This window comes from Bactrocera latifrons, unplaced genomic scaffold (genome assembly GCF_001853355.1).
Source record: "Bactrocera latifrons isolate USDA-ARS-PBARC rearing strain unplaced genomic scaffold, ASM185335v1 scaffold_172, whole genome shotgun sequence".
Classification (NCBI taxonomy): domain Eukaryota; kingdom Metazoa; phylum Arthropoda; class Insecta; order Diptera; family Tephritidae; genus Bactrocera; species Bactrocera latifrons.
Window position 1 is genome coordinate 666089 of NW_017535208.1, and position 13819 is coordinate 679907.

General features: G+C 36.5%; 1 protein-coding gene across 8 annotated transcripts in view; it reads left to right on the forward strand.

Moving 5' to 3' along the window:
* LOC108966993 overlaps positions 1–13819 on the forward strand; it is a 47178-nt gene that overhangs the window by 23979 nt on the left and 9380 nt on the right. For all 8 annotated transcript variants that reach the window (XM_018930183.1, XM_018930178.1, XM_018930181.1 and 5 more), the window contains 2 exons: positions 11294–12184; positions 12253–13768. In XM_018930183.1, the coding sequence (XP_018785728.1) occupies positions 11359–12184; positions 12253–13768 (2342 nt within the window). In that variant the 5' untranslated portion in view covers positions 11294–11358. The remainder of the gene's footprint in view (positions 1–11293; positions 12185–12252; positions 13769–13819) is intronic.

The window sequence follows — 13819 nt, forward strand, 5'->3', positions numbered from 1 at the left end:
GTGGCGAATTGCTATTCCTAATGTTACATATATACATATATGTGTATGCTATTACACATCGCAATACTGTAAATGTGCAGTAAATGTTTATAGCTACTTGAAAGAATCAAATGGTGTGCCTACGTTGCGCGAACAGACAGTCAGTCACTAGTTCAAACCGTAAGTTCGTTGACTAGCTGCGGCAGCGATTGACTTACACTTTGCGTATACACAAATATCACCGCTCGCCTGTGTATTCACTTCACTGCTTGTTCGCGCTGCAGTGAATGTGCCTACCGCCTGTTCACTCAGCCGGCTGACTGGTTGTACGGGCTTGTCAGCGGCGCATTTGCGGATTGCCACCAGCGTCGGCTTGGCTCGATTAAACTTATTCCAGCAACAAATGCTCCCACGTTTTCTTTAGTACAATACGCCATAATACTACTTTCGCTGCACAACACGAGTATGTATACATTCGACACTTGCAACGTGGCAAGCGGCGAGCAACTTCCGTGGCATATTAAATTAATATTTTCCATTAATTTTCCAGTTTTGCCTATGAGTATCGATTTCGTTTCAAATGCAAGAAAGTAATTCTATAGAAATTCTAATACTTTTAGACGTAACGCCAATTGTCGATGGACTAACCGTTTCGTACTTGGTGAATAATCGATTGGTAATAAATTTTTGAACTATCAAACAATGACAAATATAATATTATGAAACAACCTTCAATTGCATATTTATTACGAGTACAAAAAGAATTAAGATGGAGCATTGTCTGAATTGATGAAGATGCGTGAGAACATAAAAGCAATTTGCTTGTTTCATCAGTGATCTACAAATTGTGATTTGCTTGATCAAGCTGTCGAATGAACAAAAAGAAAAATTCGTAATACTAAAACATGCAAGAGCACGAGAACACTCCATTATTAAAAACAGAAGTATCGGTCGGAAACTTTGTTATCCATAGACCATCCAAAAGTTTTGCAAACAGGCCTTGTTCAATTATGCTTGTCATTGAAAATACCGAGATAATAAAGGATGATCCATTTCGAGGTTCCTTACTTAAAAAAAAAAAGAATTACAGAAGTTTCAAATATAATGTGGAATATTTTTTATGATTCAAAAGAACAGTCTTTGGCATTAATTTTTTGAGGATTATCTCTTTCAATTGTCTAGGTCTCGATGACTCGTTCATTATTCCAAGGCCTAAATAGATCGCAGGATTGCCTGCCTAAACTTAAGACTTTACATACTATATATACACAGGAAGAAGTCTAGTGGTGCGATATTATACAATCTTGATGACCAATCGACCGACCCAAAAACGTGAAATTATCTGTTCACCGCAGTGTTCTCTCCATAAAGTCTTGTTGAAAAAAGTTGCCGAGATCACGAGCTTCAATTTCAGTTCAGTTCTCACCGGCATAATTATTGAAGAAATATGAACCGATGTTTCTACCGGCCCACAAACCACACTAAACCGTTTTTCTGAATAAAATGCCAGCTCTTTAATCTCTTCAGGTTGCTCTTCGTCCTATATGCGACAATTTCGCTTATTTACATACATAGCCTCATCGCTAAACAAAATTTGGCTCGAAAACGTCGGATCTTCTTGGAATAGGGATGTCGTTTGAGAAGGTCGAGCTGCTTTAGTTTTTACACAACCTGTATTTTTTGCGCTCAACGTCGATCTCGACGTGAAATGGTTCCATACATCAATCTGAGTTGCTGCGAACGTCGCCGAATCGACTCTCGACGGTCTTCGTGTATAGTCTCAGCTACGGCTGCTATACTTTTTTTACTGGGTGCAGAGCGTGGTCTTTTCGATCGAATACTATCCAATATTAAATGCTCAGCCTCAAGATGGGTATCTATACCGAAAAAAAATAACGTGATAACTTGACACGACTCCCACAATTGATCTGTCAAAAGAAAGGCTTTTGAAAAAGTACCTCTACTTGGATCACCGGAATTTTTTTCCCGAATTATATAATAAGAATCTATATCTATGTAATAATATACTTACATGCATAGTTAATGATGACTTTTACAAAGTGCCGTAGACCTTTTTTCGCTGAATTACAGAATACCCTCGCTAATGTCGCTCACTCTGCTTAATTTTATTACACTCTTACCACACACAATCTTTCACACACATACCTACATATACCATACTTTTGCATATTTGTATTTACAAAGCATCGCCTATTAAATGTAAAATGATGTCGTATGAAAGCTATATCTTTGCAAAAGGGGAGTGTATTTGTATGTCGCCTTTAGCTTTGATGTTGTAAATACCATGAACTTTTATATGCAAACATTTGTATACGAAATTGCACATATTAGATGTACTTTAGGGTAATCCGTTTTCATATTAGAATTTACATTTTTCGTATTTGTTTTGCAATACACAATACACGGATGAATATTTTATAATAAAAACTAATGTTTAGATTATTTTTAATTTTCTCATTTCTGTCATTATTTTAATGTATCTTCTTTATATAGAGTATAAAAAGTACGTGTCACGTTGTTGGAACCAACTTAGGAGATAGGATAGTAAAAACAATTCAAATTCTCTATCAAATGGACGCCCTGTTAAGCGAACATCTCCATAAACTATTCACATTGTTGATGTTTATTAAGTACAATCTATTAAGCGGACATCTCTACTGACTGGACAGAAGGGTGGTAATCAGACATTGAGAAAGCAGCCTTAAATTCATTATTTTTCCAATGAAATTTATTTGTATGAACATATTCAAAATTTAATCTCAAGTACAATTCCTTGGATGCTTATACCGACAAAACGTTTTCGCCTCTATGGCTACTATGAATAATAGTATAAAATGTATACCACAGCAACGCGTGGCCGGATCCACTCGTTTTTTATATGCATGGTTAGATGCAACATACTCGTAGTTTATTAATATATTTGAGTGTCAACATATAACAAAAATCAAGAAGATTTAAAGTAATTTAGATTAGCAAAGTTATTTTCGTGGAAAATGATATATCGGGTGATCCAAGTAATGGTACTTTTTTCAATAGCCTTGTTTTGAAAGATCACGTGTGAGTATAGTCATAACAGTCGTGTTATATTTGTTCAGTATTGTTTGACATCATGGAAATACTTACGTCTGAACAACATTTACAAATCGTTCAGCTTTATTATGAAAATTCACATTCTGTAAAGAATGTGTTTCGCGTGCTTTTCTCAACTTATGGTCAACATAATCGCCCTACTGAGCGCACTATTCGCGACACCATCACCCATCTTAAGAACCAGTATTGTTGGATAATATTCGACCTAATAGATCACGTTTAACACGACTACTTATTTTGAACAAAAATATGAATTTCAACTACTTTAAGTTTAAACTTGACCAACAAAAGAAAATTATTCGGAAATTTAGTTTTTAGCAGTCCTTGCAAGAGTCCCGTGTTTATTGTTGGCGTTAAAAGCTGTCAATAGCAATTTAGAAGTATGTTCAGTCTGAAAATTTATAGAGACCGATTATTTTGTCTTTGTTTGTGAAATATGTAAAACGGTGCGGGAGATATCAAAATTTCCTAATAAAGGCATTTCAACCATACGCAGCATTTTGAAGATAAATGCGCTAAAGTTGGGACAGCGATCAGGTAGGCCGAGCTTCATTAATCAAAGCCTTAGTATGCTGGGTAAAATTGGTGAACTCCACGAATAGGGCCGTTTATAAATGATTGAAATAGAATATAGAAAATTGCGTCTGGAGTTCGCGAAAACGTACGTAAATCATGGTATCAAGTTTTGGTCGAAAGTAATTCTTAGTAACGAAACCAAGTGCAACATATTTGAACCTGAGTCTGACAGCAAAGTTTGGTGAAAAGTGTATTCCGATATGCCAAGGAAGGGCCTCACTCCCCGAATCTTAATTGGATTGAGCAGTTGTTGACAGATATGGAACGTGCTTTCCGCAAACACAATATAACATCAAAAACTGGCCTACAAAAAGCAATTATCAAAGAATGTGGAGAAATTTCAACGCAGCGAATAAAAAAATTATTAGTATTTTCAATGCTAAAGAGATTAAAAGAAATTATAAAGATGAATGGATATACTACCAGATATTAATTGAAGTAAATTATTTTTAGTTTATGTAAATAAACTTTTTACAAATACTTTCGTGAATATGAATCCACCGTATTTGTACCGACGTTGAAGTGTAAAAGTTAAAACTACATTACTGTAATTAAACAATATAATTTATTAAAAATAGGGCTTTTATAAGAGTTGCAAGCAATTTCTTTCCTGAAATAAAATTTCCGAATACTTTTGTGAGTTACTGTATTATACAGAAATTTATAAAGTTTTTATACATGCAACAGCGGACACGCACAGTTAATCGATTTTCGTTTCACTGCAAATGCAGGAGGAACGCAAACACATACATATATTTATAAACAGAAAAAAAAATAGAAAAAATGCACGTCTGATGGAATACAATGCTGACGGCGAAGGTGGAGGATCTGTCCACAAACTTCAACAATAGAGCACACTCTCATTTTGGTTGTTGTTAATTTGGTATTTTGTGTTTACAAGGCTCAACCCTAAATATTTGTGTAAACAAAAGGTGATTGAAAGTTCGTGACAGGGAGTTTTTGTGTTTGATTTATTTTAGTGGCGAGATTATGGTGGTTTTTATATATTTTTGTGTATTACTTACAAATATTTAATTGGATGTCTTATTAGTAATATATTAATAATGTTATGAGACGTAAAGTGATTATTGAGAATTTGTTGATATTTGACAGAAATAGAAAAAATCAATCCTAGACAGAGGGAAAAGAAAGTACCCGATCTTGGATGTGATTTCGGACCAAGTATCAACAAAGTTATAACCACTTTCTATTTCTATTCTATTTAATAATATCGTATAGCTCGTTAAACTTACATAAATAAATATTATAAAATTAAATTATTTTGTTAATCCATATTCTTTTAAATTGTTAGTGTTTGGAAAAATTGCCCAGTCCCCCCCACCAGAGAAATAAGGTGGTATTATTTCTCTTTATACATACGTCTATTTCAGGGGCGGATTCAGAGTAGAATTTGGGGTGAGAACTTTATGGTTTTGGAATTGATTTGAGAAGTGTTTAACTTTAAACTTTTTTTTTGCTCATTTTACTAAATCTTTCTATTATTTCTTCTGGTTCCACAGTAATGTCCCAGTTTATGTTGAGGAGTTCTAAGCCTTTCAATCTTTTTTGGAACATCGTTGTTCTGAGCCAAGTCTTGATTCGCCGCAAAGAAAAAAAGGATCGTTCAGAGCAAAAAGCATTTGTGTTCTCGTAGTCATTTTCTTTTTCCATTGTTGTTGAAAAGGTGTTATTTCTGCTTTGAGCTTGGTGTTTTGCAGTTCTTTGTTTCCGGGCAAGATTTTCCTAAAACGACTAACTAGGCATTCAGTGATTACAGTAAAATCATTTTCTTCCAAATTTAGGTTAAATTTTGGTAACAGCTGACTCAAATTGAAACTTTCAAGAACTTCATCGGAAACCGCGTTTTTTAAATCTTGCATGACTGTGTCAATGAGTGGAATGTATGCAGAAACCGTGTAAAAGTCTTCACAGCTTTGAGATGGGTGATTGTTTCGATGACACTGATGATTACATGTTCTGGGCTTTTTCACTTCAACATCTAATTTTGAGCCATCTGTGTAGCAATTGGAAAAAAAATGTATTAAAGTGATGATCAGGACGCATTATTCGCGTGTTCAGTGTTGCAAACAATGTTGTTATGAATTTTGATGCTTTTGAAAGGTCGATTGATTAGTTCTGGAGAATCACACTAAATGGCTGCGTCAGTAACAAAACATTACTGAGACAGAAAATTGCAACAATAAACTTGAAGTTGCACAGTACCAGATTCGATGCTTTTACTACAATCGTTCTATTCTTCCATTGACTTATTTTTGCAAGTTCCTGAACGATTCCGGGAAGGGTGAATGTGAACTCTCCCTCAGTTACCCCCCCGTGGATCCGCCCCTGGTCTATTTAGTAAGCAATTTATTGCAAGACAGAAAATCTATATACATAGATATACGAATAAAAGTATCGCGAATTTTGAATTTTCGCGCGTTACATATATTCGAATATATGTTGGTACTCATGTCTCTCACTTATGCCGATAAGCTTGGCATTTTGGATGTTAATTTAATTGTTGACAGCTGCTTGCACGCGTTTTGGATCATCTTCGATTTTTATCTATTCAAAAAAATGGATCAAAGAACCTATATCAAATTTTGTGTGAAAAACGAAATTAAGTGCGCGGATGCTTTCCGAATATTGACTGTGTCATACGGAGAAGCTACCTTGGACCGAAGCAACGTTTACCGGTGGTACAAAATGTTCTCCGAAGGCCGAGAAGATGTGACAAAAATTAGCTTTTGCACCACGATAACGCCCCTGCTCACACGTCGTTGCTTGTGCGCGACTTTTTGGCCAAAAGCAACACACTAATGATACCGCAGCCACCATATTCCCCAGATCTGGCCCCCTGTGACTTTTTCTTGTTCGCTAAACTGAAGAAGCCCATGAAAGGACGACGTTATGCTTCTCTTGACGAGATAAAGACGGTATCGACGAAGGAGCTGAAGAAGAAAAAAAAAAATTATTTTTTGAAGTGCTTCGAAGATTGGAAAACCCGTTGGCACAAGTGTATAATATCTCATGGGGATTACTTTGAAGGGGACAAAATAGATATTCATGAATAAATAAATGATTTTTGAAAAAACACAAAATTCGCGATACTTTTTGAACACACCTCGTATAATAAATATTCGCGGGATATTTGAAGAAAGGAAAAGATCGCTGGAGGCGGTATCCGAAGTAAATGCTAGATGTGGATGCGTTTCATTGACTTCCGACTTGGAGAGAGCTTTCACACATCGAAATATGTATGAGTTATATTTCCAACAAGTTTCTTTGATATCTTGAAGGTGTCATTAATTTCGACAAAATTGACTTTACTATCATGATTAAAATGCTATATGAATCAATTGTCTGACAATTATGAAATTTATACACCTGTCTTCTGAAAGGCCGTCTACAAAACATATGGATTCAATATTTTAGCGGCACATTTTCATGGAAGTGCTGCAAACTTTTTCATTATTATTTCTAGTGTGGTACTTATATATATATATTTATGTGTATATTTCAATACCAATTCCTAGATTGTATTGTGTAATGTTCGATCCTCAGAAAAGTATGTAATTAAGTAAGCTTTGATGCTACCGATCTTTCATTTTTTCACTAAAATAACAATGCTCAGTATAAATATATTCAATTAACACACACTCTCACGGTAATTAAGTTATTGGGCTAGTAGCCGCTTCTTTTATATAGCATCTGTTTAGGGCTTGAGATGGCAATAGGCACTTACATATATAGTATAACTGCTTACCATTACATCTTCCGTACATTCACATATATACATATATACAATATTTATGTACAATTATGTACGCATGCGCGTACAAATGTGCAATATAACGAGGGCTAATAAAATAAGATCATTAAAAATCTACAGCATCTGTGAAGTTGTTACACAAACATACATACAGACGAGTATGTACCTATATAAGATTGTAGCAGGAAGTGAACGACCGACTTAAACTTATGCTCCCAATCCGTGGAGAATAGAGTGTACTAAATAATAAAGTCATAAATGTGTGTGCCTATATTTAAGCGTTTGTGTGAATGCACCAGCGTTATGCATTGATATATATTATATATATATAAATATATATGCATACATACATATTACACTGCAGTGTTCCGATGTGAGCATCTTAGGTGAAATCGACAGTACATTCGTAAAAGCTATCAATTTAATAGTTGAAAATCATGTCATTGCGTACTTATGCACCAATGTAATTACAACCATTTATAGTGCATACATCTATACCTCTATGTTCATTGCAAGATTATGAGCGTTAGTTTAATTGTATTATGGACAATGATATTGATATTATTGTTGCTAGTGATCGTTGTAGTTGTACGTCATTACGGTAAATTGTCGTAACTGCTTATAATGTATAAGCGTTAAGCGTATAATTTGCCAATATTTTTCGTGGACAAAAGATGCCCCTGCAATGACAATATGAACAAATCATGACAAATTCAATAAAATAGTAAGTCGACGCATTGAAATTGACTTACAGTATTTTGCTGAATTTAAACAATTATATGATTAGACAGCTCTATAAAACGACATTTTTTATTGTCTTGGATATTTGGGCAAATTGTGATGATTGCAAGTGTGCTTATTACGAGTTTATTCATGAAAATCTTGAATGCACTCTTGGTTTTTGATATTTGCACTTCTTATATTTGGATTGGCTTGTTAGTAATTTATTTATTCAGTCATGATCAAGCATTATTTGAACCTCACTCTCAGGCTCTTTACCGAAAATAGTCAAACAATTATGCAGAACACTTTAAGATTTTAATAAAAATGATATGTTAGATATCTAGATCTGCAACAGTCGTTGTGCTTTACATGACTACCTGCTGACGACGGCCCTATCCCTCGGCGCTTAAAAGCACATACAGTCAAAACAATGCCTTGATCAGCGAACCCAATAATACATTCTTTTTGCAAGTATTGTTTGGTTTCAAACTTAAGCCTCTCGGCACCCGGCCGCAGTGCCACTCCTCACTAAACTGAATTTTCAATTCTACCATATCTTTAGCTCTGAACTAGAGCTACCACAAATCTCTCCAAAGGGGCAAACCCAATGAGCAGATTGTAGTGAACTCCAATAGCTGACTGCTTCCCGTGGTCAGATTTCAACCTCCGGTTAGATCTTGCAGCTTTTGCTACTACCACTTGAGCACCCATCAAACTCAATGACTGGTGACACTTATCGCTTGAACTTCAAATGTCTTTTCACTAGAAAGAATCTCATTCAAAGTCTATAATATAAGTTCAAGCTGAGTATTATAGCACTATTTCTGACAAGTTAAATTTCGAGGCAAGCCAAATGATCGGCATAGTACATTTAGGATTTTAGTCTGCTCTAACGATAGACATAACTTACCGCAAATAAACTCTATCTCCTGCCCGCTGGGGAAATCTATATCTAAAGTCTACTTAATGAAAATCTACCTTTGTATTTCAAAATGGGTTCGCCTGAAAGCTTACACAATGAAGCCGCCAAATCAGTACAAGTTATCAGTGGAAGTGAAACAGGTAAAAATTATTTTCATGAACTCACAAAAATCTCATCAATTTAGAAATGATAAGGCAATAAGTTGGTGGGTTGTCATACTACATAAAGACATATTTCGCCTTTAAGTTGTTGAGGACGATTAGTTTTAAAAAATTTTTAAATTACCTACTGTTTAAATTATAAAGATTTATTATAATTTTTAATAAAAATGAATGGAGAAGTTGCGCCTCCAGCTAAAGAGAAAAGGCAGCAGCCAATTAAAAAGTAGAACGAGAGTGATAAAATAAAACGGCTGTAAGATTTTCACCCGATTGGTGCTCTCGTGCCCTTGCAAATTTCGGAATAGGATTTTTGCATTTTATGAATTCCCTTTTGTTTTAATTAATTATTAGAAAATTTCCGAAAAGTGATATGCAAAAGTTGAGGAGTGGGCTGTTTGTTGGTTTTCAAATACAGGAATTCATGAAAAATTTAGCTTTTATCAATGTTATGGCAGTTCCGGAAAGGGAATTTTGAAAAATTATATTGTTGATAGTTGAAATTTATATATATTGGGTAGTCGAAAAAGCCTTTTCGTATTTCTAAACAATCTTTAAATTATTATTTTTTATATACTAATAAATAAATATGTACCATTTTGGTCGACCACTATTTGCCATTTTTCCGTTAGAGACGTTATTAAATCAGTGCAAAACTTTCATCAAAGTCGATTTTCCGACTGCATATTTTTCCTGATCCTCAAAAAGGTATTATCAACTGTAAAATTATACAGGATAAGCTCATAAAATCATTTAATTGAGATATAACATATGTTTTTTGCATTTGTCTCTCTGTTTATTTCTATGTATCCTTAAACAGAACTGACATTGCAAAGATATTAGATATTTTGTTCATGTTTTCTAATTTTTTAAAGGGGTTCCAGGTACGCATAAAAAACAGCCTTTTATCAACAATTTTTTCTCATATAAAAATTGAAATATTTTATCAGATTTTTTTATTGTTACAAACATACACTATTATCAAAGAAATTTTGAAATTTTTGTGAAAAAATATATTAAACTCGGCCATTGCGACACCAGTAACTCCTTACATGATTATCTAAAGTGAAAAAATACGTGATTTAGTTAAAACCTTAACTTATAACTTGGAAGAAGGAAAAAAACTAAAATTGGATTTTTGGCAGACATTTTTACAAAAAAATGAAAATGTCAGTGAAAATTTCACAATTTTTTTTCAAATAATTGTAATCAAAACACAAAAATTTTTGATCCAAATCTTTAAGAATAGTATCTCAAAGGCCTGTGGAAAATTTCATGATATTGCCAACTCACTGAAAAAACACCGTTTAGAGAAAAACGCGTTTAAAGACGGCACACCTAGCCTAGCTAGCCTCGAGCGTATAAGTTCTCAAGGCTGTACCTCCGAAACTATTACTCGGATCAACTTGAAAATTTAGTAAAATATTCTAAAGGTACGTAACCCCTTAATATAAAACAAAAATAAGGATTTAAAAACAAGCGAGAACAAATTTTATGAAACGATTGATAGTATCATTAATTGTGGGTACAAATATATCCAAATTGATCTTATATCTAGGGTTAAAACACCTGTGTTATATATTTACATAAATGTACATATATTCAGACCAGTCTGGGTGAAATTGGATCTTGCATGTGTACATATGGTTTTGTAATTTGTTGGGTTGAGGACGATTTTCTCAATATTTGGTCAGCAGCCATATGTCAGTTAAGTTCTGGCTAAAACGAAGTTCTTTACCCAAAGAAGGTTAAGTTAATCCTTATCACCTGAAATTTATTTGTAGGCTGAATGACTGGAATGCCTAACAAATTTTGCGTTTGGTTGTTTACTAATTTTTTACCAAAACGGAATCGTTGAATTCTGCCACCAATATTGAGAAGACATTTAGGGTGGTGGCTTTCATGCAAAAGTAAAATGAGAAGAAATAATTTGTAGTAATCTATATTTGCCTATTATTCTATCTTTCTATTGTCTAACAGTTAATACTATTTTGCACAAAAGTGCGATAAAATATATTCATTGTTACTTACATTTGTTTACGTTTATTTCAGATAAAATGCATTAATAATTGTATCTCTGCTTAAAAGCAACACTCAGTAGCCATAACAGGAGGAACATGTCCGCCATATTATTTTCTCAGGATTGTGAACAGGAGAATCAACAAACAGATGAACTGGAATCGGATGAGCTTGCATTTACAGAAGATTCATATAACGGTTTTAGTAAAGAAATAAACAATGAATCCGAAATCATGCCACAATTACCGCCAAGTTTACCTAGTATTCCTAGCACTGATAGACCAGTTAACGACTCTTTCAATATTAACGCTGTCGAGCCACAATTCGAGAGCGATTGCAATGGCCTCTTGAATAGTAAAATGGCGGCTTTAGTGTTGAATGAGGGCGATTGTATTCAATGTGATGGCGGCAGTGATAGCGGCCTTGACACAGCGACCACGAAGCTTGTTGGTGGAACAATTTCTGGCAGTAACGACAACATTGACAGCAATTGCAATGAGAAAGGTAGTGTCGCCACAAAAAACACAACATTACAACGTGCTTTGAGCAGTACTAGTGGTGGCTACGCCAGCAGCACGGGTGGTATAGATGATGTCAATAATCAGACGGCGATGCCTGCGGCGTTGCAGCCGTCTAATGTGAGTAACGCAAGTATGCAAGGTCTAAATATCTCGGGCAACTCTAGTTTGCTTAGTTGTGGCTCAGAGCTGGCGACCAGCACCACCAACGGTGCGGTGTCCTCAGCAACGCAAAGCTTTGAGTGTTATAGCGAGAACGGCAGCGAAAGTTCTTCAATGCTGGGTGGTGGCACTGTGTCGACAACACCAGTACGACGCTCAAACAGTACTAAAAGTAAAATGAGAGTTTATGAGGCTGGTCGTGGCGCTTTTGCCACTCCAATGTCCCGCAGCATGCGAGAACGTGGTAAGTCCGATCAAAATTATTTAAAAATAGTTTCATATGTCAAATGACATATTGTTTTATTTGTGCAGATTGCAGCAGTACACCAATTTCTGGGAACTCAACTTCCGCGGCTGGCAACCAAGTTAATAGCGCAACAACTCCACGTATGCGTCCAATTAGTATAAAGCGTACTTCATCTTTGTCGCGTCATGTACCTGCAGTAGCGTCGACGATAGCACAACGTCATGCTGACAAGCCGCAGTCGATTAATGCCACTAACAAGACTTTAATGGCGGCACCAACTTCATCCTTTCGCTCCACTACAACAACACGTGCTACAAAACCACAGAAGCCAGATTCCTTGCCGAACACACTGAGCCGCACGCAGTCTATGAGCATGCAGCGTCTAGTACAACGTACACCCTCATTGAGTCGTGCGCGTACGCCGTGTACACCTCAAGAGGATGGCCGTTGGCCCGGCAATTCTCGCACCTCTAGTACAGCTAGCGGGGCTGCGAAGCGTGGTGTCTCTGTGACCCCAGATTTGATGTCACTAAAGATGCGCTCCTCAAACATGATGGCATCGATGGAGATGAAGTCTACCAGCAACAACACTAGTTCAAATCCATATAGCACGCTGCCGCGGCGGCGTAAACAAAAATCTGTCGAAGACTTGACAGCGACGCCTGACTCGCGCAGCAGTTCAATAACGCGTGATACACGTATGACCACATCGGTAATGGTAACCACCCGCCGAAGTCTAGTAAGCGCCTTTGGTGCATCAACGCCACAAAGCAACCAACCGCGCTCGTTGATACATACGCGAAAAACGCCAGCGCAGCCACCTAAAACGCGCATATACCATGAGACTAGCGTTCAGACGGCGCTCACCGGGGAAGATTTGGAGAATGTGTTTGCTGGGCGGACGCCAGCAACGCGTGCTGTAGATGCAGTTGAACAAAATGAACAGACCACACAGACTGATATACGTGATGCTGAATTAGAGCGATTACGAGATGAGGTGCGTCAATTAGCACAGCGTGAACATGAACTGAGTGCTAAGCTTCAACGCGAACGTGAAGAGAAGTTGGCTACACAGCGTGAATTAAATTTAAATACGGAACGGGTGATGGGTATGTTGGAGAAGGCACGTTTAGCGGGCGGAAAATACGGTATTACAGGCGGCAGCGTCAGCGGCATTAGTTTGGACGGCGACGCTACTACGCCAACTTCGGACGAAGGCAGTGGAAGTGGTCACGACAGTTTACTCATGTTGGAATCGCAAATACAAATGAGTGGTAATGAGTTAATCGAGCGTCAACACGAAATTGGACAACTGCGTCAGTTGTGCCGATCCTTACAGCTTGAAATGAATCGTTCACTGGCCGCCCAGGAATGTTTGTTGCAAGAAAAAGCCGCCATCGAGCAGGAGTCGAATGAATTACAAGACTTTCTGCAACATGAAAAATCAGCATTATGTGATGCATTAAAAGAACTAGAGAATGAGCATCAAGCTTGCAAACAACAGTTGTCGGGGCGTGAAGAAGAGGTGAAGGTTTTGCGCGATGAATGTCGTCACTTAGTGCGGCTTAATGAGCAGCGAAGGTGAGTTCAGTGCAACATACGTTAAAATTGTATAATTACAATTAAGGTTGA